General features: G+C 41.0%; 2 protein-coding genes across 5 annotated transcripts in view; both read right to left on the reverse strand.

The window, feature by feature from the left end:
- The window catches only part of dnajc5ga (DnaJ (Hsp40) homolog, subfamily C, member 5 gamma a), a 19015-nt gene extending 13378 nt beyond the window's left edge, over window positions 1-5637 (reverse strand). For all 4 annotated transcript variants that reach the window (XM_032542890.1, XM_032542892.1, XM_032542888.1 and 1 more), the window contains exon 1: window positions 5454-5637. The gene's annotated coding sequence lies outside the window, so the exon portion shown is untranslated. The remainder of the gene's footprint in view (window positions 1-5453) is intronic.
- Window positions 5638-7296: 1659 nt separating this feature from the next.
- cad (carbamoyl-phosphate synthetase 2, aspartate transcarbamylase, and dihydroorotase) overlaps window positions 7297-27718 on the reverse strand; it is a 59655-nt gene continuing 39233 nt past the window's right edge. The window contains exons 15-44 of the mRNA XM_032543033.1: window positions 25686-25819; window positions 24899-25011; window positions 23850-24014; window positions 23671-23756; window positions 23064-23310; window positions 22297-22395; window positions 21882-22106; window positions 21354-21536; window positions 21035-21253; window positions 19885-20052; window positions 19580-19762; window positions 18570-18674; window positions 18235-18480; window positions 17176-17257; window positions 15980-16146; window positions 15711-15875; window positions 14903-15034; window positions 14589-14790; window positions 14312-14502; window positions 14038-14178; window positions 13526-13615; window positions 13207-13348; window positions 11803-11996; window positions 11605-11679; window positions 11137-11349; window positions 9850-9975; window positions 9529-9684; window positions 9265-9366; window positions 9012-9106; window positions 7297-8048 (exon numbers count right to left, since the gene is read on the reverse strand). Coding sequence (XP_032398924.1) covers window positions 7949-8048; window positions 9012-9106; window positions 9265-9366; window positions 9529-9684; window positions 9850-9975; window positions 11137-11349; window positions 11605-11679; window positions 11803-11996; window positions 13207-13348; window positions 13526-13615; window positions 14038-14178; window positions 14312-14502; window positions 14589-14790; window positions 14903-15034; window positions 15711-15875; window positions 15980-16146; window positions 17176-17257; window positions 18235-18480; window positions 18570-18674; window positions 19580-19762; window positions 19885-20052; window positions 21035-21253; window positions 21354-21536; window positions 21882-22106; window positions 22297-22395; window positions 23064-23310; window positions 23671-23756; window positions 23850-24014; window positions 24899-25011; window positions 25686-25819 — 4546 coding nt within the window. The 3' untranslated portion in view covers window positions 7297-7948. The remainder of the gene's footprint in view (window positions 8049-9011; window positions 9107-9264; window positions 9367-9528; window positions 9685-9849; window positions 9976-11136; window positions 11350-11604; window positions 11680-11802; window positions 11997-13206; window positions 13349-13525; window positions 13616-14037; window positions 14179-14311; window positions 14503-14588; window positions 14791-14902; window positions 15035-15710; window positions 15876-15979; window positions 16147-17175; window positions 17258-18234; window positions 18481-18569; window positions 18675-19579; window positions 19763-19884; window positions 20053-21034; window positions 21254-21353; window positions 21537-21881; window positions 22107-22296; window positions 22396-23063; window positions 23311-23670; window positions 23757-23849; window positions 24015-24898; window positions 25012-25685; window positions 25820-27718) is intronic.

Genomic DNA, 27718 nt, shown 5'->3' on the forward strand with positions numbered 1-27718 from the left:
GTGTCATCACTGCGGTAGGCGTCACGTGACTGCAGTAACCTCACATCATTTTAAAAGATGGCACTGAAAGTTAGCACCATTTTATTCTCTTGCCAAGAAAAGGTTTAATTAAATTTTTCTGATAAGTAGTTTTGGTTAAATGGCAAGCTACAGATTTGACCTCACATTTGAGTGCATTCACATGAGGGAAAACAATAAGGCTGTACCTTTAGTATTATATACACTGTAGTTATATAATAAAAGCTTTTCTGTTCACAAATCAGTCACGCAGCAACAAGAACTGAAAAGATTGATACTGAACTTTCAAAAACATTGGAAACCTCTAAACATTTGATGGTTCCGGCTTCTCAAATGTAAAGATTGACTATTTTTTTACTTGCCTTAAAGTACCCATACTATGAGAAAATCACTTTTCTGGGATTTGGGGTGTTATTTTGTGTCTCTGGTGCTTCCACACGCATACAAACTTGGAAAAAACTATCCATGGTGTTTTGAGTGAGATCCGGTTTCTGAATGTCCTCTGTCTTCAGTCTCCGGGGGAGCTGTTCAACATCTGCACGGCTTTCTACGTCACTAGAGACGAGGTGGCTAACCATAGCATGCTAGCTCGTTCTCAATAGAAAACACTGCTCCAACACACACTAGTTGACCATAATCTCCAAAAGAACTACTTCCTGTCCCGGTTCTACTTCCTGTCCCTGTTCTGCAGGTATTCCACAAGTGTCCCTGGTCTAGAAGAAGTCTCCCAGCTGATCCTGCCTTGGACTGACAAAAGCTGGAGAAAGAGTTATCTAGCTGATGGATCTTACAGAGCTACTGAGCATGTGCAGCTCCCAACAAAGATAGTATAGAAGTGAGATGTTTCCCTCTGGAGTTAAAACAGAAACCCAAACACACAGGGTGAGAACAGGATCTGCAGCAATGTGCAGTGCAACACAAATATGGTTTTTTGAAAATGAAACCAGGGAAATATATTCTGGTACAACCTCAAAATACAACTATGAACCAGAAAATGAGCAGAATATGGGCACTTTAAATTATATCGCCTATGTCAACTTTTTCAAAGACCAAATGATTATAGGAACAATAATTTGCAAAATAATCAATAATGACAATAATCATTAGTTGCAGTCTATACCCAAATGATTCCGTGGAGTGCACAAAACTAAACAGGTCAGGCGCTTGGTTGGATTCACCCTGCAGAGACGAGATAAAAACGTCCAGTATTGTCCACGATGGACCCGCTGCAGGCCCAGATGGCGTGCCTGTGGAAGCCAAGAGAGCTGATGTAAATATTCTCCAAGCATGCTGGGCAAACTGTGGGCCAGTCTGTCAGGAGAGAGTACTTCCCTAAAGAAGAGGCCTTTGCTCTATACATAAACCTTCAAGACCACCAGGCAATAAAAGGTCTGCACTGATCAATCTGCCACCCTGCAGCTCACACTGGAGCGATCGATCAGTATCACTGAGCCAGGTCTATTAGGTTAATTAGCTAACTGCAGTCGTTGTGGTGCAGACTTTAAAAAACTGCCCATGCAAATGGTGCTCATTTATCACGCTAACAGGACTGATGGTATGAAAATGAAGCAGCCCCAGTACAGGCTCTCAGTCTAGAGAGAGAAAGAGACACACACACAGAGAGAGAGAGAGAGAGAGAGAGAGAGAGAGAGAGAGAGAGAAATCTTTTGTCCCCCTTTTCCAAAAATCTGACTGTGCCTCTTTTGTACTCCAAGTCGTATGAAGTGCAGATATAAATCTAACTTTAGCCACTATTCAGCATGAAGTTTTAGCCGGAAGGCTGTCAGCTGAGAGACAAAAGCAGAAAACAAGGGAGGGAAAGTACATGCATGCGTGTATGAGAAACACTGACAGGTTTGCAGTAACAAAACCAAAATATAAACTGTTTTGTATGGTCTTAATAGAAATAAACTGGTTTGCAAATGATCATGACTTGTACATATGTTTTGTAGATATATATTTAAAAAATGGTAAAGTCTGTCATGCTCAAACTTCCAGCTTGCTTAATCACAGATAACCCAAATGTGGTAAAAGGAAAAGGCTGAAATATCTGGGAATAACAGAAAAACGGCATTAGCCAAAAGGAACGGGGGTCACAAACGAGCCCTCCCCAATACTGCCGGGAAGACATTTGTTCAACCTCACTCCAGTTTTACAATAAAAAATAGTAAGACTGTCCGTGACAACTAAGAGAACGGCAAGAAACTTTATCAAAATCACTATTAAAAAACCCTTTATTTAAAAGAAATCCATTGGCAATGATATGACTGCAGATACGTATATTATTATACGGCATTTCCAAACCAATATCAACCAGTTAAACACATTTGTCGGCAAAGACACAAACAACTTATTCTACTACTCAGGTCCATATTTAGAAGATTTCAAATACCCATTTTTAAAAGGCTATTATTAGAACAAAACACATTAAAGGCCCGTTTTGTGCCAGCTCAACAAGACAAGAATGTTTAATTGCTTGAGACAAAGGTGCTCGTCAAAATCTACAAATAAGGAAAATAATGTGAGGACTAAGGGCAACATTGAGAATATTCTTAAGAGACTGTAACAGAGTTTTTCTTAAAATAGCTTTCTTTATTGTTAAAAATAACAGAAGCGCGCTATGCTGTGTGACATGTTACATGTTCACTACAAAATCAGGCCGAGCACCCCAAAACATCCACATAAAAGAGCTCAGCCAGACAGTTTTATCAGTTCTCATATCTGATAACTGCACCGTAACATAACAAAAACCTTAAAATTACAAGCCAAACTGTCTAGTGTGACAGAAATGATCACCCTCAGCTTAAAGGACCTTTAACATCAGACCTGAAGAGAGTAAAGTGCAAGTCAATGCAGAGCCAACAAGCATTACTCCAAATGTTAAAAAGAACAGGTTGAATAGAAATGACTATGGAGTACACAGGTTTCATTGTTTCCTTAAATTTGTCTTACAGAAAGGGGAATAGCTGAGTAAATAAAGACCAACAAGTCATATTAGAAAGCAGAAACAAATCCACTACCAGAATGAATGCTAGTTCCCAGAGATGCTCAGCACTTTTTTTTTTTTTACTTTTAATTTACTTTTCAACAGGACAATGACCCTGAACACACCTCCAGGCTGTGTGAGGGCTATTTGACCAAGAAGGAGAGGGATGGACGCTGCACCTCCACAGTCATCAGACCAGAACCCAGTCAAGATGGTTTGGGGTGAGCTGGACCGCAGAGTGAAGGCAAACGGTTCAACAAGTGCTGAGCATCATGGGAACTCCTTCAAGACTGATGGGAAACCATTTCAGGTGACGACCTCTTGAAGCCAACAGTGTGCAACGCAGTGATCAGAGCAAAGGGGGGTACTTTAAAGAAACTAGAATATAAGACATGTTTTCAGTTATTTTACACTGTTTTGTTAAGTACATAATTCCACATGTGTTCATTCATAGTTTTGATGCCTTCAGTGAGAATCTACAATGTAAATAGTCATGAAAATAAAGGAAACGCATTGAATGAGAAGGTTATTCCTAACTTTTGGCCTCTACTGTATATATGTGAGAACATAGTGAGACAAAAAGCTAGCCCGATAAATTATTGTAGATATATTGGTATTAGTGTGCAAGTTAGACTGCTAAGTTACTAGTAATTGCAGACCAGTATATGTATGTGTGTGTGTGTGTGTATATATATATATATATATTTGATGTCATTTAGGCACTGACAGGTTGATTTTCCAGTTGTAAAATGTAGCCTACCATTTAGTATGTCCTACCTTGGTCACAATTTACAAATCATCTGTGGTAAAATATTCACTTCATGTACATACAGGGTCATTTTTATGTTAGTCTTTCTAATAAGAAAGATTTACAGCAGGGTAACAGTGTCTTTAATACCATAAATAATCTGATGACAGAAGCTGTTGGGAGGCAGCCCAGGCTGGAAAAAGAGCCTCATAAGAGACAACAAATCAGCCTTGATTTCCATAATTAGGTCATTAGATCTGGCTTAATGTACACATACAATCTGCAATAGAAGAACCTGATTCTGGCAAGCAGTGGTGGAATGTAACTAAGTACATTTACTACAAGTACTGTACTTAAATACAAAGTGGACATACTTGACCTTTGCCAGAGTGTTGCCATTGTATACTTCTACTACGCAAAGTTTTTTTAGGCTAATATTGCACTTTTTACACCACTAAATTAGTTTAAAAAAAATTCAGCTATAAGTTACTTTGCAGATTCAGATAACAGCCTATTTATACACTGTAGTATTGCTACTTTTATTTAAGTAAAAAAAAATATATCAGGGTAGGCTACTTCTTCCAGCACTGCTGTTGGGACAATGTTGTGTTTTTCCTCAGGCTTTACCAGTTAATATATGACATTTCCTTGCAATCATTAGCTCAATACTATCTTTAAAAAAGCACAAGTTGACAGACTTGATGAAGACATTATGTTCTGAATCATGGAGATGAGGGCTGATGTTTTGGGACAAAGGTCCGGTGTGACTGGAGAAGGAATGACGCGTGATTGTCGTCTGTTTGTCCTTGTGGAGCCCTAATCCTTTACTAATCTCTTTCTGTTACACACAGTCATTCATAAATACATGTTACAGGGAACATTTGTTGTTAATTCTCTCTGGCTTTCTTCTGTCGGCTTTACTCCTAGATGGACGAAAGACATTTCACCACTAAACGTATTTTTTCTAAGGCAAGAATTCAAGACCTTTGCAATGCAATTGCTGCAAAAACCTGGCCCGTTTTTAACTTATTGTAAGTTGATGTCATTCACATAGCTACATTGCAACAGTAAATCAACTTGGAGCCAGTTAAGACTCCTTATGTTAACTGTGAAATTGTCTATAAATGAATAATAATGTCAGATAGTAATGTGGCCCATTGTATTAGGATACCTGCTAGTCAGAAGCAGCACCGACATCGATGTAGCGTGAAGACAAAGATAAACCAAACTCCATTTAAAATTCTGGCAATTTTACGTGTCATCATTATCATCTTATGTTACAGGCGCAGCATAAACATTGTAAACTTGGCTACAGGTTTTCTGTGCATAAGCTACACTTCCGCGTGCACCGAGAGCATGCATTCAGCATTTATGCGTTAACGTATCAAATCCTCCCTGGCAGTCCTTCACAATTTTTCGCTGCCACCGCCATCCAATTTTATAGGGTTACGTTTGTGTTAATACGTTTCATATAGTGTTTGGAAAGATTACTGCACTGAAAGTGCATCTTAACGTTTAATACAATGTTTAGAAGTACTTTATATTTTTACGTTATGTTTTAAATTATGCTGCCTTTGTTAAAAAGCAAGTCAACCTTTAAATGCCAGATTTTTGAATGGAGTTTGGCGTTCGTGACCATGACAGCTATCCACGGTTAGCTAACCTCGTGCTATCAGGTATATAACCACCGAAATGCCTTACCTTGTGCAAACTGAACACTGTATATCTCGCTGTAAGGTTAGCTGGATCATAGAGGCATCCGGTTTAATGTCTTAACTCTCAATTAAAGGCTCATATTAGCCCGGTAGCAGAGAAGCGCTAGCCTGCCGTAGCCGCCGGGTCGCCGTGTGTGCTTCTCTCCGCAAGAGGACATGCGCTGTGATTGGTTGATTCCTCCTTCCAGGAAATGAAAACAGATAGGATGTTGCTTTCAAGGTTTCTTCCGAAATCCGACTTTCAAGCACTCACAGCTAGCAACACAATCTGATGTTTATTTATTTCAGATATTAATCCTCACGGAGTTTACGTGCTGCAGCCAAAGGCTACCGATGGGGAAAAAAAGTGCCTCCAGGATGTTATCTTTACGGTTTGTAAAGTGAATAATTCCCCAAAAGCTGTATATTTCAGTACCTTCAAAATGTTATTTGTGCGTCTGCAATAATCCATATTTGTGAAAGATTAAATAGTAAATACAGAAACACGTTTCCGTAGGATGTGATGTCAGACAATAACATGAAAGTACAGGGAATTAAGAGCCATGACACGCATAAACATATTACCAGGTCCAGTATTAAATAGGAGCCAAACTTTATATATTTATGTTCTTGTAATCTAATTGCATTTTGCCTTAATATTTAAAATTTGGCTGAGTCATCCATGCACCCTTGTGAATTGCACCGAATTTAAATATATCTTACAGTTCTTGAATGTAGCATTTGTTGTAAGCGCACATTTTTTTAATCATCACATACTTTGACTTATTCTCATCCTTAATAATAATAATAATAATACATTTTATTTATAATGCCCTTTACATTTCACAAGGAAATCTCAAAGGGCTATCCTTACCATATGCACATTTGTATTGTCTATTATGAACATAGCCTGTTATTATAAATCTAATAACATAGTTTAGGAGTATGAAACAGGGCTGCAAGTAGTATAGACAGCAGCTAAGGCCCTATTGAAGCTGAAGGAATTCTGTTTGTCTGTTTAAGTTATTATTATTATTATTATTAGTTGTTTGCCGCGCCGGCTCAAATTCCCGTAATCTGGAATGAGCTAGAAACATGAAACCTGGGGGAACAACTGGAAATGGTGTGCATGTGCTTCGATTGAAATATGAACCCAATGGTGAAAATTTTGATTTTGTCCACAACTCAAAGATATGCAGTTTACTGTCACAGAAGAGTGACGAAACTAGAAATATTCACATTTGATTAAAACAAATGGCTAAAACGGATTATAAAAAAAACAGCTGATTAACTGAAGTAATCACTTAAACTTTGCAGCTCTAGTATGATACGATTTAATCACAGTAATACTACTTCAAGAGGTCAAAACTATTTTCTTTTTCTTTGTTCATTTACTTCCCTAGGTGTTAAATGATGATTAATGTAAAGTGGTGTTTAATGATCTTACAGATCTTATTTTTGGTGGAATAGAGACCAGAGATTCAGCGCTGATATGTGAAATCACAATCACTGCAATGACTCAACAAAGGCATTTGCAACCACTAAATGATGTATTCATTTGATAGTGTGGAAGTATTCTCATATATATGAATATAATATGTAGTTAAATGAAAGGCTCAAGCAAAGTGTGTTAAATCAGCAGAAAATAAAAGACGATTCTGAGATCAGGAGAAAGGTAACGTTGCGGTCTCTACTTTTTGCATTGCAGGCGAACCACCTGGACCTCAAACTACAACATTTAATTTCACGTATTTAATTTGCTATGAGTTATAACAGTTTTTACACGTGTGACAGCTTCGTGCCATATTTGATGTTTTCTTGATGTGATGGATTATAATGACGATGTCAACTGCAAAAAGAAGAATTGTTTTTATTATTTATTTCTCTGCATAATCCAGAATAATTCCCTAACTCCCATTTGGATAAAAGTTTACTTCTAACCGGCTCCAGTTTAAGAAACACCCCAGACCACCGCAGACCACTACTGGAGGGAGTAGTTGTGCGTTTCCATTTTCAGTTAATATCTTAACTCGTCTTTAAATGTACAGTAGAGTACATTTTACACAGCCTACCAAAACATTTCATTAATATCCCACATCACAGTATCTTTAATGTTATGATTTAGATTCACAGATCCCTTTCCACCATCCCCCCCCCCCAGCTCACTATGGCTGACTGACGCACAAATACTGTTGGTCTGTTCACCATCATAAACAACACAATACAAAACAAAGAAATACTCACTAGTTCAAATACATCATCTAACAATAAACAATAAAAAAAGAAGGAATTTTGCAGGTGAGATACGGATGAAAAGAATAACATGCAGTGGTCCGACAAACTGAAGGAAAGTATCACGTAACATCATCATGTAACTTGAACTCTACTAACACGCCTTCAAGGAATGGATTCAAGAAATCCACAGATTTCAGAAAAGTTGTTGTTGCTGTTATTATTCTAAATGTTTCCACAACGTGAGCTACGACTGGCCGGCGTCCGGCTCTATCTGCTCAGTACGGTGGCCAGCAGGGCCATTCGGATGTACATGCCGTTCTCCGCTTGACGGAAATACGCTGCCCTCGGGTCCGTGTCCACCTCGGCACTGAGAAAAACACAAAAGGAGACAAGTTTTAAATAGAATTTAACAAAACTAACGTGCTGCACTATTACAATACTGCAGTAGTACTATAACAGCAAGAGGCAGGACTTAAAAATTAACCTGCTAAACTATTCTTATAATGATTAATTATTTAAGTCATGTATTATTTTCCTTGCACAGTAGCTGGATCATACGGATTCCCGTATGATCTCGTAATATCGCGAAAATCCAGCTACCGTGCAAGGAAAATAATACATGACTTAAATAATTAATCATTACGAGAATAGTTTTAGAGATTAATGCAATGCTGATGTTGCAGCAGTGTTTAGGCTTTTTTTAATTTCAGTTTTCCATCGTCTTTTTGCAGTGCACAGTTGTACATTTCTGTGGATTTTTTCCTTTCATTTAGTTGAACTTTTACAAGAGAAATATGCCCGGTCTGCCTTAATAAAGAAATATTTTGGTTAACTTTGAGTGATTATTCCCGTTTGCAGGTGCATAAAAAATCAACAGACACAGAATGGATTTGGTTTAACAGAATGGTTTAGGAATCATTCAATGATTTACTTTAGCACGTCATTAGTTTGTATAAAAGAGTTCTGTAAAATATTGGTTTTCTACAGGTTGCCTAGATTTTCAGAAGACAAGTCCCAGACAATCCACCTGGCATTTAATAATCAGCGCTGCAGCGGACACATAAACTGTTCTTTTTCCCAAATAATACAATTAATATCAAAAATGTCAGTTTGGGATTTGGTAACGCACATTTGAATGATATAGATACATAACTTGGGCTAAATAAATAAATAAATACAGCTATTTCCCGGGATTCTCGGGAAATGGGTCGTCCTTTTCCCGGGAACTGATTCTGATGAATTTTCGAGAAACATTTTAAACCCTAACGGTGACAGACCGGGGAGTTTCTGGTAACTGTGAGGATGTTTAATGGTGCTCATTGGGCCTTGCCTGATTTCATTGACTCTGGGCAGCGGATGCATCACCACCATCTTCCTTTTGGCTACAGTCATGATGTGGGGGGTGAGGATGAACTGGCCGAAACACTGGAAGAAAAAACAAAAAACACACACACCAAAAACAGTGACACAAAGGTGACTTGGTGAAAGAGATATATATGAAAGTCTCTTGCTTCAACACGTTTAAAAAAGATTTAGTGTTGGCTAAAGATGACATGACTATGAAATAAAACGAGTTGACTTACAGCCGTGTACTCCTCCTCAGAAGCGAACCTCTCCTTCTGGATCCGCGTCATGTAGAGGACGTCGGTCTCAGGCAGAGCCTCCTCGATACTCTCAAACTCCTCCTGAAAACAAAAATACAACAAAAAAAGTTAGCATCCTTTTTACTTTTCCATTAAAGAACCTATTATTTAGATATTTCAAAACGGTTGAGAAATTCCTATGCGAAACTGAAATACATCTGATAACGCTGCCAGACATTTGTTTCAACGCCGTGTGGTTCCCACCTGTCTGATGCCCTTTGAGGCCACGTAGCTGATGATCTCTGCCGGCATGTGCAGGTTCTTGGGAGCCACGTAGCGCAGGGTGATGCGGTACTGGGTCAGCAGTTTGGCGAGGGAATGAACCGTGCGGCCGTGCTTCAGATCCCCGACCATAGTTATCTGGCAGAAAACAAGACATGTAAAGATTCTTCAAAAAAAAAGAAAAATTAAATATGGATTGAAGTGGCAGTTGGACTACAACAATGAAACTAAAGACTAGGATGACTGTGGATTTGAATGTAAAGGAGAGTTTTCCTTGGTCTAAAAGGGTTCGGTGTCCCTCACCGTCATGCCGTTGACCGTCCCCAGCTCCTCTCGGATGGTGAAGACGTCCAGCAGCGCCTGGGTGGGGTGCTCCCCCACACCGTCTCCAGCGTTGATCACAGGCTTACGGCAATGTCGTGAAGCAGTCTGGAGACCAGTTACATCAAGGAGAAACATTGAAAATGTTATTTATGCCAAGTGATTATTAAAAAACAAACAAACACAGAATTACAGTACATTAACGGCATTTATATAAAACGAACAGTGTCTTCATAACTACATTTAATGAAATAGAAAAACAACATCAGCTACATCAGTATTGGCATATACTTGGCCAAAAAATAAGACAATTGCAGTAGAGAAATGCCAATGATATATCACAAGTCTTCTGAAGTGTCTCCATTACATAGTTTGTCCGTCAGAGAGCACTGAAGTTAGTTACTCAACAGCTCCACGATATTAGAGCCCGACTGATAAAGGATTTTAAGGCCGATACCGATACAAATATTTGGTTATTTAAAAATCTGATATATCGGCCAATATATTAAATTTAAAAAAAAAAATCCAGAATTGTGTAACAAAACATAAAAAAGATTTCCCTAACATTAGTGTTCTGTAGTTATTTGAGTTCTCACTAAAATAAAATTATAATAATTTGTTTTATTGTCACAACAGAACAGAGGAACATCCAAAAATATTAAAGTTCTGATAAATAAAATGTATAAAAACACAAACTTAAGATATGAAACTCAAAGTCCTTTGAACAAAAACACATTAATAAAAAATAACTAAAAAAAATAAAATAAAAATCGCTCATCACATGGTTGACAATTTTTTAAATATTCATTTATCAGAATCATTTATTTGTCATAAATATTCAAAGAATGAACACTTAAAAATGTTTCATTATAAATGCTGATACTGATATATCGGGAAATGCCCAATATCGGCCGATAATATCGGCCCACCAACATATCGGTCAGGCTCCACACTATTCATCTATTTTTATTATATATTTCTATCCACAGCTTGTTGATCTGAGAGCTTTATCAGGGTCATATCATGGAGGTCCATCAATGATTTAGCCATATGCAAGTACATTAATAGACTTATAAACAAGTTACAGTATCTTAAAATCTGTCGTCAGACTGGAAGGCCACAAAAAAAAATATTAGGAACAGGTGTGAACAGGCTCTATGAATCATGAATGTTATATATTTAACCCCATTAGAAGTTTAAAAAGGGGCAAGATTTGTGATATATCTGGAACCTAAATTAAATGAGTTATTAATAATTGCTGAACCCCACCTCCACCGCTCCAGGTGTCGGGTGCCGGAGCACCAGGACGTCGGCGTAGCAGCTCATGGTCTGGACGGAGTCGGCCAGGGACTCTCCTTTCTGCACCGACGAGGTGGATTCGCTGAAGTGGACGACCGAGCCGCCCAGACGCTGCATGGCCGCCGCGAAGGAGCTGCTGGTGCGAGTGCTGACCTCGTAGAACATGGACGCCATCACCTTACCCTGGACAGTAAAGAAACAAGGACAAACAAATACTAAAATACGTTGAGGCAGGAGTGAGTGAGTAGTAGGTGTTCCCAAATCTCTACTGAATGCTCTGTTTCCAGTGTTTTTACAGTCTGTTGAGTCATGGAGTATGTTGGGATTTATTGCCAAGTAAGTAACACTTACAAGGAATTGGCCTCACACACTTTCAAAGGAATAAACCGATGTTGGAATACATGACATGCAGATGCTGTAAATACTTGTACGCAGTACCTTCAGGAGATCCAGGCTTCGTTCCTTTTGAACCATCAAACGCAAAGTGTGGGCAACATTAAAAAGGTGGGAGATCTAAAACGAACAAAAAAACACACAAACTGAAAAAAAAACTGCATCAAAATGTCGTTCAAGTCTCAAATATTAAACCATGTCATTTTATTGTGTGTGTGTGTGTGTGTGTGTGTGTTTGTATACCTGCTCTTTGCTAAACTGCCTGACAGACAGGATGTGCTGGCCCACCAGCGGGTGCAGCAGCGGAGAGGTCTGGAAGTGGGACACCTGTCCAGCAGGTAGCTGTCCTGCAGCTGACTGAGGGGACAGCAGCCGGGACAGAGGAGGGGGGTGGCTGTAACCGTCACCCGCTCCAGCTGCTGGGAGCATAACCATCTCTGCAGAGTAACAGTAACACAGTGAACCAAGCAGTTAAATACAGCACAGTACACAGCGTACAGAAGGCACATGATACATTTAATTGTTAAAAGAAAGTAGGTTAAAGCCATTACCGCCTCTGAACAGCCACAACCTTGCAAAGATGGTACAGAACAACCATGGGTCCAGACTTTGGACTTAAACGTGGTTGGGGAAGCGCCACTTTTAAGATTTACTGTATTTACTGCATGTTTTTCGGTCAAACGGCCTTCTGAATGGGAGAGCTCGGAGTCACTTCTATGGAAGCGTCAAACTCACTATTTTTAAAACTACGAACGCTGAAAACCCTGAAACTTTGCTCCAAGTATCACCAGAGGCTCCACACATGAACCTGAGCATTGAGAACATTGTGTACACAGAGTCTACTTAAATAAGACTTATTGTGTAGAGCCCCTGGTGATACAGGAGCAAAGTTTCAATGTTTACAGTGTTTTAAAAACAGTGATTTTGATGCTATCATAGAAGTGCCCCCTAGCTCTCCCATTCATAATAATACGACATTTTATTTGTAATGCACTTTACATTTAAGAGAAAAACCTCAAAGTACAAAAGGCCAGGTCTTAAAAGGGGCGTGTCCGTCCTAATTGTGCTTTTAAACTAAAGTTTGACTCTGGTACATTCACAAAAACACCCTGGGTTTTATCTTTTATTTATTTTATTTCTATTTATTGATCCCCAGTGGGGAAATTACAATTTACACTCTGTTTTGTTAGTAATCACTACACAGAGGCCTGAAATACACACACGCTTAGGTCCTATTCATGCACAAATGGAGAGAGTGGGGGGGCTGCCAGCTGGACCAGCGCCCTGAGCGGTTGGGGGGGGTACGGTGTCTTGCTTAAGAGCACCTGGCAGTGCCCAGGAGGTGAAGTAGCCTCTCTCAAGCCACCAATCTACACTCCATACAAAGGTGGTAAGATTTAGGTTGCATTTTGGCGAGTTACGCTTTAACTTATTTGCAAGTTTCCCTCATTCATGTGTTTAGCGCCACCTCGAGGCGTCATGAAGTAGTGACGCTGGGAGCAGGGAAATCTATTCAGAGCGCCTTATTTCATTCATTAATCAATATCTGGCGCCAGCGTATCGATTCTCGTAGCGCACAAAGAAGGACAAAGGTATATTGCCGTATTGATATTTTGCCCCAGCCCGGGGTTTTGGGAGTTGTATTACCTGGGGTGAGTCCTGGATCTGAAGAGCGGTGGATGCGAGGAGGCAGCAGGTAGCGGCTCTCTGATGTTAATCGTCGAGGACTGGGTGCTCGGGTCCGGATCGGGCCTTCCCGGGGAGGAGTAGGACGCGTGTGCTCTGGAGTCTAAAACATCAGGAAATACACAATTTCAGAATAAATAAAAGACATAATGCACCTATTTAACTACATGTTAATTATCTGCTGTGATTAATCAGCATACTGGCTAGTTAGCCGGCATGTCAAACCCAGTTGGAGTTTTTAACAGTACACACGAGGGACTACGAATAGTACAATGAATACCCTTGGACTTTCTTTAACAGGTTCAAGGGCATGGATTGAAGCAGTGGGCCAGGTCTTTACATCCTCACCATAACCTGGAGGAACCAACACCTGAGAGAGAGAGAGAGAGAGAGAGAGAGAGAGAGAGAGAGAGAGAGAGAGAGATAGAGGAAGGAGAGAGAGAGAGAGAGAGAGAGAGAGAGAGAGAGAGAGGCAATCAAAATACATACAAATGTTACATGCAGTGATTTTTGTGTAACTCAACTTTTATTGAGGTAGGTTTTGTATGTACAAGTAATACTAAAAATTAAAAGTATGTACTGCTCCTGTGTACCTACCACAAAACCATGGGTAATATTTTCAAAGATTTCTTTTTTATTTGAGGCTTTTATAATTTCTAACTGTACTACCACAATAATTGTATTAAACAGCAACAATGATCATTCCAGTTCACTATAACTGATAAAGATATAGTTTAATCCAGCCTTTTTTATGTGTGACGTGTGAACCCAGAGAGGCGTGTGACTGCTGACCTGGCCGTCGATGTAGGCCACCTCTCCTCGCAGAACCACGCGGCGGACTTTACCCTTCACCTTCAGGCCCTGAAACGGTGTCCACTTTGACTTTGTGAACTGCATGGCCTGAGGAATAACCCACTCCTGCTCCAAGTCCACCTGAAAAGGCACAGACAGATGATTAGGTCATCAATAATATACAAGTGTGAGCATTATTGGTCAGATTATGTATGAACCACACAACGTCGTGTCTGTTCATAAAAAACGTGTGTGTGTGTGTATATGTGTATACCTCCACATAGGTGTTGTCCTGGACTGGCAGGTTGAAGATCCGGCGTGGGTTGTCGTAAAGACGCCTGATGATGTCATCCATGGTGAGACGTCCATCGCTGACGGCGGTCAGCAGCAGCGGCAGCATCGTTTCCAGGCCTGGGTAACCTGGGGGGGGGTGATCCCCGTTCTTCTCCTCTACAGAGTGGGGCGCTAACAACACGAAACACATTCACGGGTGAAACATATGCTCTCTGCTTGGAGTAAATTGTCAGACTGGTTTCTGTGCGGTTACTGACCGTGATCCGTGGCAAAGCAGTCAATGATGTCCAGGTTTTCCCACAGAGCCTCCATGTCCTCCTTGGTTCCCAGCATGGGTCGGACCTGCGCTCGTCCGTCGCCGATCTGTGCCATGTTTTCCTCACAAAGGAAGAGGTGATGAGGTGCCACCTCACAGGTGACCTGGATGCCCTTCTGCTTGGCCGCTCGGATGATTACAATCTGAAAAAGAAAAAAAAAGGTAAGAAGTTTAATAACACCCATCAAAGTGTCATATTACACGTCTCTGCACCATTTAATTTCTGTAATGACAAATTAAAAAACTGTATCTTACCTCCTCCTTCTTGGCTATGTGGCAGATGTGGACTGGCCGCTGGTAGAGCTGGGCCACCATGAGGATCGCAGCCACCGTCTGCTTCTCAGCGTGTGCAACGATGGGCATCTGCTTTGGCCACTTCTCAAAGTGCTTTGTACAGAACAGGACAATTAGTTTGGTGTACAGTGAGGGACAATGGAGGCAAATCTTTCAGTTGGTCTTCTGCAAGCATTGAGACATGTATGTATTTACGGCTGTACTGAGGATCTAAGTAGAGCGTGCGTTGTAGACAATGCAAGTCCTCTGAGGTTTATACTTCTGCGTCGTTCTAGCGTATCTCTTTAATAGAATAGCAGAGCTAGCATGTGTGCATGCTGAGAGATGTGTGGTAGAGCGAGTGAGAAACAAGGTGTCTCCAACACAACGTGCTTTCTGACCACGGTCGGGAAGCTGTAGCAGGAAACGTTAACCCTCTACTTTATTTCATATTGTTCATGGAGAAGGAAAACCTGGAAACAAGTAAAATGTGATGCTGCCAAGCCACGACCAAGCAGACCAATCACAGTTCTAAAGGTCTACGTCTCTGCAACGCGTAGTTCAATTTTTTGAGAGATGCACGTCAGGCTATGCCGTTTTGAGGCTTTAGTCAGAAACAGCCAAACGGAGAAGTGCCATAATGGTGATTAGATGCTGGCTTCAAGAAATGTCACAACAGAGAAGTTAGTGGAAACAAAATAACTCCACCCAACTTAAAAACCAGTCACATTTAGCTCTGTTTTCAACAAAGGTTCAACCCCAGCGGTTTGGTAGAGGTATGAAGAACTACCTCCATCCAGAGAGAGACGTTGTCCATCTTGAGGGTGGAGTATGTGTCGTTCAGGTACATCTTCAGGCCGACAGCCTGGCTAGCGATGGACGGCAGGGCGGCAGCGTTGTCTGAAGCAGCGCCCAAATACAGGGCGTAGTCGCACCGGCAGCCCGCTTTGGCCAACTGATGACACAACCCAACACAACACAAGATTTATCTATTTAATGAATAGTACTTTAGTTAACGTTGATTTCGCTCTCTCAATTTCAAAGAGAATGTGGTCGTACCTTCTGGACCAGGGACAGAGTGCTGGCGTCAGTAACGGCAGGCGAGGTATTGGGCATTGAACACACCATGGTCACTCCTCCTGCCAGAGCAGCGGCTGTCCCAGAGGAGAAGTCCTCCTTATAGGTGGCACCAGGCTCCCGCAGGTGGACATGCACGTCGATCAGACCTAAGAATCAAATATTTGTAACCGTGAGTAATAGTACTTGTTTTTCAGAAAATTAAATTACACGCACACAAATATTTTATTGATAATGCTCATTGATTAATTAATTAAGGGATATAACCTTTACATGGAACATAAAGTAACCTGGTTTTTCATATCATTCTCACAGTTTTCATGTTTCTGAAACCAGGATATGATGTATAGATACAAAAACCCAGAAAGAAATGATTACAACAAAATCTATAATAACTAGGATATATAACCACACACACACACACACACACACACACCACAACACACACCACACACACACACCAAACACACACAACACACACACACACACACACACACACCACACACCACACACACACAACACACCACACACACACACACACACACACCACACAACCACACACACACAAACACACACACACACACACACAACACACACACACACACACACCACACACACACACGCCGCGAGAACTGTGATACAAAGTTAATAGCCATGTACAGATCAAAACCTTAATACTCGAAGTTCCACTTTTAAAAAAAATATTTTTGGGGCATTTTAGGTCTTTAATTCCACAGGACTGCTGAAGACAAAGAGAGAGAGAGAGCGAGAGGATGACATGCAGCAAAAGGCCGCAGGTCGGAGTCAAACCTGCGGCCGCTGCATCGAGGAGTAAACCTCTATACATGTGACATGTGCGCCTTTTCTACTAACTGAGCTAACCGGCCACTGAAGTCCACTTTTAACTATAGGGTGAAGAAAGAAAACAGCTGCCACATCTTTTTTGTAGTTCAAACATATTCATATTTGTTTACCTACTACTGTTACTATTAGTGTTATTTATATTGTTCTACATCTTTATTTTGAAAGAGTTTTACGTGAGAATTATCTATTTTTGTAGTAGGAAGACAAAACCGAAAATGTCTGTTCTCCATTTTGCAGCTGCCTTCAAATGATCAGAGCCTCTCAAGGCACCCCGAGTCAGCCAGAATAGAACCACTAATGTTGCAGCGACTCACCAGGCAGACGGACCAGCGTCTGAGATGTCATGCAGTCGATGTGAGTTTTAACCGGTGGAGTCCGACCGATCTGATGCAGAGCCTGAAAACACAGCCGTTCATATTATTTATGTTGCCGTCAAACGAGAAAAGCTTTTGCAGTAATAAGAAATAAAAAAACAATGGTAATATATTTCAATTCAAATAACTATTTATCCCCTGGGGGCAATTTAAAAGTGTGAGGGATAGATATCTAATACATTTAATAAATACACACAGTGCCTTGTACATTACAGAATTCCAACACGTAGCTCTGTTGTAAATGTGGAGGTGTGTCGGTAGAGAGAAAAACTAAACCAATCGGTGCTGTCTACACCGTGTTATCCTCCTGCTAGAGTTGGCACCCAACAGGGTTAAACAGGGCAAGTTTTAAACGTGATTTTAGCCTCTAAACATGTTCAAAATGTCATTAAATGTGCCCCCCCATGTGCAGTGATTCCTTCCTAGTGAACACAGTGAATCTGACTGCAGTAGATAAAGAAATGCATGAAAGTTGTGTTCATTCACTTGTGTTTAGTTGCAGTGTTGAGAGCAGTTAGTGAGTTAAAGTAAAAGTAAGTGCTGTAGTACAACTAGCAGGAGACAAGTTATAATTGAGGTAAGTTTGGAGACACTACCTTATTTAATCATTAAATTGATAGCCTATATATTTTGGATTCATCTCTTTTCGGTGTTGTAGTTTGTAGACGGTCCCTAAGTTCTCAACACATGAATTAAACACAGCTGAATTAGCACAACTTTCATGCATTTCTGTCACATCTACAGCAGTCAGATTCCCCGTGTTCACTTGGAAGGAATCAACTTGTAAAACTTGTAATAACATTTAGAACATGTTTAGAAGCTAAAAACACATTTAAAACCTGTTGGGTGCCAACTCTAGAAGGAGGATAACACGGTGTAGGCAGCACCGATTGGTTTTGTTTTTCTCTCTATTGACAGCGCACCAAATTTACAAACTAGAGAGCTACCTGTTGAAATCGACCAAAATTCTCCTTTAAATGATTAAAGTGCAAATCTGACCTGCACAAACAGCTTGGTGCACTTGATATCGATGATGAGCGGGACAGAGTAGTCGATGGCCATGCGTCTCGTCCTGTAGCCTTTGGTGACAAAGGAGGACAGCCTGCGCCCGCCACTGTTCCTCATAGAGAGGTTGATGACCAAGTCAAAGTGGTTTTCCTCCAAATAGTTCATGATGCTGCGCTGCTTCTCTTTGGTGGGACAATCGCTGTCATCCTCCTCAAAGGGCCAGTCCACTGCTTTTACCTGAAACATGGAAATCAAGAAGATATTTGTGATGCTTTGTGATACTTACTTCTATATTCCGGTTTAATTTTACAGCTCAATTCAGTTACCTTGACTCCATGTTCTGTGTAGAAATCTGCAGTACCCAGACTGGCGTACAGGTCATAACCCATCGACTCCAGAGCCTGCACGGTGGGCAGCAGCTCACTCTTGTTCTGTACACACACAAAACATAATCAACAAAATGGTTATGAGTTATATGAACTTAGGTTTGGATTCACAAAAGTATGGATAATACAAGAATTGTTTTTTTAGCTAGTTATCAGCACTAGGAAAGTCTCAAGTGATCTCAGTTCTATCATGTAACAGACCTGTTTTGACACAAAAAAGCCAAAAGTTATTTTCACACGATTACGTGGCCTTAAGCACCATCTGTTAATCTAAATGCAAATCTGCAGATCTACTGTAATGTCCCATTGTTTCTAAATTGGTCCAGATGCATGACTTAAACTGCCACCTGGATCAACTGAACACAACACACACCTGCCAAATGATCAACTCTTGATAAATGCATCAGTATTTACCCCTTGTGTTGTCTTCCCGTCAAAATTCACAACACAATCAACACTTTTGCTGAGGCTTTTAATCAATGTTTTTAAGGTTTTCTTAAGTTCTTGTCACTTTTTTTTGTCAGTTTGGACGTTTAACACTATGTAAAACTAACTCATTACTTTAGTTTTACAGTTATTTTAGGGAATTATGGACAATAAACCTCATTTACAGGAAATTATACCTGATATTTGAGTTAGAAAAGCAGAAATTAGGAATTATTTAGACTAAAATTAAAGGAATGGATGTTGATGATAATCACAGACTGGAATATGTCAACTTTTACTCATTACTATTTCAACAACACTTACATTTGTTTTTCAAATGCTATAAAATTGAATAAGACGCCCCAAAATTAATGAAAGTAGACATTTGTACTTGGCAAAGAGCGTTGTGTGGAATCAATCATGTTATTTTGGGGAATTAAAAAGAACATTGATATAGGACAACGGGTCAATTTGACCCGAGGACAAGGTGAGGGTTAAGATAAGTTTAACGGTGATGTCCGTACCTTATAGCTGCCAATGGAGAGCAGGATGTTCTTCTTGGGAATCTTGAAGCCCGTGGAGAGCATGGCTTTGAGGTAAGCCTCGTATCTGTTCTCCCCAAAACAGGCCACCTCGCCCGTGCTGGTCATCTCCACCCCGAGCACCACGTCAGCTCCGGCCAGCCGAGAGAACGAAAACTGGGGAACCTGGAGGACATGTGACACGTGGTCAGAAGGTGAACTGATAACTGATGGGTGCTTTCTCCCAAATAATTAAAAAAGGTCCCCCATTGAAGCTGCTACACAGTCCTTATAAGTGACGTAGTTACCTTGACTCCTACAATCCCCTTTCCTCTCATTAGCCCCACAGGCTGCACGTCCTCCCCCACAATGGCCTGAGTTGCCAGGGCAACAAGGTCCACGCCCAGCGTCTTTGATATGAAGGGGAAGGAGCGAGACACTCTCACGTTGCACTCGATCACCTTCAGTTGATCATCCTGGCAAAAAAAAGAAAAAAACAGCATTAGATAATTGTTAACAGTTAAAACACAAGTTAGAGTAAAGGTTGTTTTTGACCTTTACTCTAACTTCCTCACCCATCACTTAACAAATACAATAAATACAAGCACTGCATCAGACTGAGTGTCTGTCTGCTGTAATGGAACCCCTTCAATATTTGTTAAAGGAAGATGGAGTGTAGATCCATCTTCATAATAATTAACGAGCAGCCTAAAGTGTTCATGTTGGACTATTTATTGTATTTACAGTTTTTTTTTTTTTTTTTTTTGCACTAAGCAATCAGTAAGGGACATATCTGTCCCGCCAAATGTCATTTTCAGTCAACACACAAATTGTTGGCCGTATATAGTGTAAATATAGTGTTGTTTGTGTAAGTTGACTTACAACAATCTCTACAGGCAGGTTTTTCTGCTGCCGTTTTTCATAGATGTGGCTAGTCCCCATTCTTAATGCCACCTAACAAAGCTGGTGGTGGTGACGCGTACTGGTTAGGACACATGTCTTTGGCGTGGGAGATCTGAGTTCAAGTCCCTAGTTGCTCTGACATATATAGCAATTGTAAGTCGATTTGGATAAAAGCGTCAGCTAAATGACATGCAATGTAAAATCTTCTGGCAGAAACAGCTGACAATGGCCACATCATCAGAGATTTAAATCTCTGCACAAATCGGAGATGATGGTATTGATTGAGAGGTCTGTCACACGTTTGTATTAATAATTAACACAGTAATTATGGCAGGTTTGCACAGTTGACCGTACTGTCTGTGGCTGTATGCTCCACTCCAAAAGATGAGCTGTTAAGTGTTTTTTACTTTTGTACCATCTAGCAAGCATGCCGATAAAAGCATTACCTATCACCACTCTAAATCCTGTGTAATTCACTGGCTGACACGTAACATTTTACGACTGACAGCCTGTTTTCTGACCCATAACAACATGGCAGGACTTCAGGATGATCACCTTGGCAATCAGCTGCAGGTTGAAAGGTCCAGTGACCTGCAGCTCCAGGCCGATGGCGTGGACGATGAGCTTGATCCTCTCCATCGTCTTCTGATTGATATCCTGGGGTGGTGTCACCAGTGTGGCATCACCAGAGTGAACGCCAGCGTTCTCCACGTGTTCAGACACCGCGATGGCCATCACTACACCGTCACAGGCTACAGCGTCCACGTCTATCTCCTGGAAAATGCAAAATTGTCACTGACCTTGATAACTTGATTTTATGAAGCGCGGATTCTCTGACAGATAATCTGAAAACTCAATGTCTTTGTTTTCTAACCTTGGCCTCCTGAATGAATTTGGAGATGACAACAGGGTGTTCCTTGGACACAGCTACAGCGTTAGTCAGGTATTTCTCGAGGTCACTGTCGCTGTAGGCGACGTTCATGGCCGCCCCGCTGAGAACGTAGGATGGACGAACCAGGCAGGGATAACCGACCGTCTCACAGAACTTCCAAGCCGACTGGAGAGAAAAGAAACGGGAAACAGATGAGAGAACTTTGACCATTTTCTTACTTGTCTTCCTAAATTTCATAAGCAACATGCAGAAAAAGACCCTAATCAATCCCTTACAAAAACCATAAAGTCTATTAGTTTGTTTTATTTGGATCCCCATTAGCTTCAGCATACACTAAAAGCTATTCTTCCTGGGGTCCTACAATCTTTTCTTTGACAATACTCATGACATCACACACAGAGACTTCTGTTTAATAGTCGTTTAGTGTTAAATAAAATACATAATCATTTTATGTTTTTGAAAAAGTCAGTATTTTAAAACACATTGTGGTATGAGCCCAGTCCGCTGTACCTCGGTGTCGGAGAGCTCCTTCCACTGTGGCTGGCTGATTCCGATCGTGTCCAGCATTCGGGAGAACTTGAACCTGTTCTCGGCACAGTCGATGAACTCCGGTGACGTTCCCAGGATGCGGCACTGCTGACGGTGCAGCGACATGGCGATGTTGTTGGGCAGCTGGCCTCCCATAGAGAGAATCACTCCCTCTGGGTTTTCCCTCTCATAGATATCCATCACGACCTGGTCGTATATACGGGACACTTATAAACCTCAACCGAAAAATCACACAATGTGTTTCAAGTACGGTTGAATAGATCCAGTGAAACTGTGTCCTATACAATTTCTATCAAGTTGAACTCAACATAAAAGCACAAAAGCTGCAAAAGTTAAGATACGTATTAGCGTTGTTAATTATTAAATTAAATCTTACCTCAAAGGAGATCTCATCAAAGTAGAGGCGGTCACACATGTCGTAGTCTGTACTGACCGTCTCTGGGTTGTAGTTCACCATTATGGTCTTATAACCCATCTGCAATAAGTGTGACGTTAAAAACAAAAAAAACATTTATTTAACTGGCTGCCAGTCACATAAAAAGGTTAGGTATCGTCTAACATTAAGCAAGTAAAAAAAAAAAACAATCAAAAGCTGCACTGGTCATGTTTTAATAATCACGTGACTTCATCAGGCTAAATACACCAAGCAGGCTGCTGCAGCATTTAATAATTAAGGTCCAGCGTGGCCGGGTTGGTCCAGTGGTAAAACAGGCGCACATTTACTGAGAGGTTTATGCCTTGATGCAGTGGTCCAGGGTTTAAATCAGACCTGTGACAATTTCCTGCATGTCCTACCCCTCTCTCACCCCTTTCTCACCTGGCTGTCCTGTCAAAAATCAAAGGCGGAAAAGCCCCCCAAAAAATTCTTAAAAAAATAAATTAAAAAAATAATAATTAAGGTATATAGTTTTGAAACTATAGGTAAAATAGAAATTTGAAAATGAAGAGATGGAGTGGGGTAGAAAGACGAAATCAAATCAAATGAAATAAAGTAAATTACTTTAACAATTTTTTTTTGTTTAATTCAGTGTAATGTTTCATTACATCAGTGATACACTCGGCCCTCAAATACGTGATGTGACATCAGGAAAAGAAAAGGGAGAAATTACCGCCAATCTGCAGCGGTATGAGATCCTGACTTACCTTCCTGAGCTCGGTGATGCACCCGACTGCGCACCAATCAAACTCCACGCTGCTGCCGATGCGGTACACACCGGAGCCGATCACCATGACGTGCTGCTCATCGAAGCCCAGGTCGTCCTCTGTGCCGTGGTAGGTCAGGTACAGGTAGTTTGTGTGGGCGGGCCATTCAGCCGCCACCGTATCTATCTGCTTCACTACAGGTAGGATGGACCAATCGTGACGCAGCTTTCTCACTACAAGCTCTGTGCTGTAGGAGAACAAAAACACTATATAGTATTTTTTTCAAAAAGGAAAAATAAGTGTCAAACCATCCTGAATTAAGTATTGTGGTGCTGCAGCGTACAAATCCTTGTTTGGTACAGATAGTTGCAAAAAAAAAAAAAAAAAAAAAAAAAAAAACACTTATTACATATTTTCCAATGAAAATGAGAGTAATGATATAAAAATAATCCTCCCCTCCAATATTGTGAATCAACATCAGTCAAAATAACCACAATTAGATATTTTCCTCATTTCATGCAGCCTTAGTAACGTAGACTGATTGAAACATATCCTAAAAATGATGAGGCCAACGTGTCCCCAGGTCCACACTGTGTCTCCGACTCACCTCTGGACAGCTTGTGCTATCTGCTTGTCTGAGAAGCCCAGCTGCTTGGCCTTTCGCATCACCTCTGGAGGCATGACAGTCTCATCCTGGTAGGAAGAACAACGTCAACAAAATGAATTGAATAAAAAGGACAACGGCTGCTAATTTATCCCACACCCGTTCCCTGAGATCAAACGTACCTGGTTGTATGTCTCCAGCAGCCGCTCGTGGTCGGTGATGTTCTTCATCTTGTGCAGGAACCAGCGGTCGATCTTGGTGAGCTCGTACAGCTGGTCCACCGTGTAGCCCCCTCGGAGTGCCGACGCCAAAACAAAGATACGCTTATCTGTAGGGGTCTGCAACTCCTGGTGAACAGTACGTGGGGGGAGGAAGCAGAAGCATTATTATGTATTTTAATTGAGATCAACTACAACTATCGTGGTGCTAGACATTTGTCAGAATTTGAGCATTTGACCTAGACATCAGCCACATATCGAGTAAAACCACAACATAATAATTTTAACACACAATGTAAGATTCCTCCTATTGGCAAAGACCCAGTCAGACTTAAACAGTCTCATTGAAAGGTATCATCTACCTGACAGTATAGTGGCTCAGTAGTCCATTAGCAGCATCTGTTGGCCGAGTCGAAAACATTACAATGCTTGTTGCGCTGCATCCCATCAACAGACTGACTAGTGATAGTGGGATTTTGTTTCATGGAAATGTTTGGGCATTTCCCCCCATAAATGTAGTCTTTATATACATGCTTTAAGAACTGAGATAAACAAGTTAAAGAGAGTTATCAAGGAGCAGCATGTAAATTGTTTTCTCATTTACAGTGTCAGGGCTTACTCAGCATGTGTTTTTGAGTACAGGTATTGTTAAAAAAGATGGGGGAAAAATTATTAAAAATGGTTTTCTCCAACATGTAAAACAGCCGGTTCCTACTCCGACCTACTGACACGACACACTGATGTCGCTTTGTAGTTTTGCTCATTTAAAGCTAATGTACGTGCACTTACTACTTGTCTGGAGTTTGCACCTTCAGGGTTGAAAGCACTTAATTGGAAGTTGCTTTTGATAAAAGCGGCAGCTAAATGTCACGTAATGATGATTTAATCTTATGGAAATCCTGCACACTAAGCAACTCACCCCAGGTTGAAGGACGTAAGGATTACAGGTATCGTTGGTGCAAACAGAACAGTAAAAACAAAGAGTGAGAGGAAGTACAAACTTCTTTTTTTACCTCGTCGGAGACGGGCTTGATGGTGTGGTCGAAGCCAACACAGTTCTCATCCACCATCCTCAGAGCTTTCTGGAAGGCCTCCTCAAAGCTGCGGCCAATAGCCATCACCTCACCTGTCAAGAAAAGTAAAAGGTGAAGATCTACTTTTTGCCACTGTTGTTCTGTGCTAATCAGTGTTGGGCAAGTTACTTCCAAAATGTAATACATTAAAGATTACTAGTTACTGCCTACTGAACGGTGAATGGCTTCCGTACTGTGTAAAAGCGCTTTGAGTAGTCATTAAGACTAGAAAAGCGCTATATAAATATACAGTCTCTGGCTCTGACCACGGGAACACTGTCGGGACAACACCTCACTTCAACGCAGCGTAATACCTCATAGAAATAATATCTATCACGCAAATGTTCCCGTTTCTCCAGTCAGCTCAACCATCGAATAAACCATCAGGAAATAATACTCTCAGCTTTTTTTCCTGTGAAGAAATGTTTTGCCGTGTTGGGGAATTCTTAAACAAAACACCACCAAATGTTGCGTTGTAACTCACATTACTGAGATGGTAACAAGTGTAATATTACCAAGATGTAATTAGTAATGTGTAATATTACTGCGTTACAGCGAAAAGGAATACAGTACTGTAATTGTGTTACTTTTGTAACTCCCAACTCTGGTTTTAATGTTTTATAAATATCTGGCTACGGTTAAGATCTCAAAGACTGCTGGTTCTTCTTTCCGGCACCAACGCATACAATTAATTAAATTTAAAATGATAATATTCAGTCCCTCTTACCAACACTCTTCATGGAGCTGCCGATCGTGGTGGAAACTCGGAGGAACTTGCTGAGATCCCATCGGGGCACCTTCACCACACAGTAGTCCAAACTGGGCTCAAAGTTTGCCGTTGTAGAGTTGGTAACAGAGTTCCTACGGAAAACATTTACAGGTTGTTCTTTTCCACAGCTGAATCACATAATTCCATTAAGTTATGGACTTTAATAATGTTATTCAAAGTGCTTTACATCACACACCCACACGGCACTCCACATTTTCATTGTGATCTCTGTCAGGTAACTGTAGTAGCACAATGTCTTCCTCTGATGTAGGAGTACACTCATGTCTGTAGTAGGCTATAGGGCTGTGCAATTAATCAAATTTTGATCGCAACTTCTTTCTAAACGATAACAAAAATAAAATCGAGAAATTATTATTTTGCACATTACGTTTTACAAGTAAACTCTCATTTTAAACTCTTGTGTTCAACGGGAAAAGTATTATGGATAGTTTCAAGAGTAAGAAGAAATTATGAATGAAATTGTGGATCCAGGTGTGCCTGGAGTAGCCCCGCCCCCTTTTCAATTCTACAGAAAATTTAAACACAAACAAAAAACAGCTGTCAGAATGTTTGTGTTCAGTGTGACATCACCATGTCTATGAACCAAAGGCAGCAAATGATGATGTCAGACTCCAGAACTGTGATGTCATACTCTAGAACTGTGATGTTAACTCAGGGTTGAACCCCAAACAGAATCATTTCAACTGGTATCCACTACACACGGTGTCTTGTTTCACGTCTTCTGACAAACCAACAACGTCTTCGATCGACAAACAAAGTCTGATACAGACAGCAACAGTCTTTCAAAGACAGAAAAGTCTTCAAACAGAAAAGTCTTTTCCAATCAACAAACAATCTTCTACGCACAACTACAGTCTGCTCCAGACAGTGCCATGGATAGAAGAAGCAACCCAAGAAACAAGGGAAGACCTTGTGGCGGTCCACAGGGCCGTCCAACCCCTCCCCCAACCTACCACCAGCTGCAGAATCAGCTCAATTCTGCTCACGAGTACATCGATGAGCTGAAAACGAAGGTACGCAGCCTGGAGGAGAACAAGAGCAGACCCCAGGTTACAACAGAGAACTGTGACATGGTCCCTAAGAAGGTTCAAGTCGGCCGTCTGGAGGAGCTTCTGGTTACCCGGGCGACGGATTTCAGAACAGAAATCTGCTATCTCAAGAAAACAATCCAGCTTGAGAAAGACAAATACAATGAGATGGTTGAAAAGTATGAGGCAGAGAAAGAAAAAGTCCAGGGGAAGGTGAAAGGGTTTCTGGACCTAATCATCGAGAGGGGCTATGAAATCGTGGATCTCAACTCTAGCATCGCAGTCTCACTCAGCGCTCAAGGAGAGTATTCCAGCTGAACACCATGAAGCTGAACTCCACAGAGCGAAAACCTGTGTCAGCAAATGCACACGCTCTGGAGGACAGGTTCACAAGGACCTGGCCGGAGAAAGAGATCTGGGAGACCAGATTTACTGCTATTGGCAGACGATGTGCAACTCTCTGCAAGAGAACCTCAAGATGGAGCAGGCCGAGAACAAAGACTGGCAGAAGAAAGCCAATCAGATGGAGGAGGAGAAGGAGGAACTGGAGGAAAAGTTCACAAAAGACCTGGCTGAGAAACAACGAAGCTGGGAAATTAAAGCCAAAAGATGGAGGAGGAGAAGAAGGAACTGGAGGAAAAGTTCACAAAAGACCTGGCTCTGAAACAACGAAGCTGGGAGAATAAAGACAAACAGATGGAGGAGGAGAAGAAGGAACTGGAGGAAAAGTTCACAAAAGACCTGGCTCTGAAACAACGAAGCTGGGAAATTAAAGCCAAACAGATGGAGGAGGAGAAGAAGAAGGAACTAGAAGAAAAGTTCATAAAAGACCTGGCAGAGAAACAACAGAGCTGGGAGAATAAAGACAAACAGATGGAGGAGGAGAAGAAGGAACTGGAAGAAAAGTTCATAAAAGACCTGGCTGAGAAACAACAGAGCTGG

The sequence above is a fragment of the Etheostoma spectabile genome, chromosome 18 (genome assembly GCF_008692095.1).
Source record: "Etheostoma spectabile isolate EspeVRDwgs_2016 chromosome 18, UIUC_Espe_1.0, whole genome shotgun sequence".
NCBI classification, from domain to species: Eukaryota; Metazoa; Chordata; class Actinopteri; order Perciformes; family Percidae; genus Etheostoma; species Etheostoma spectabile.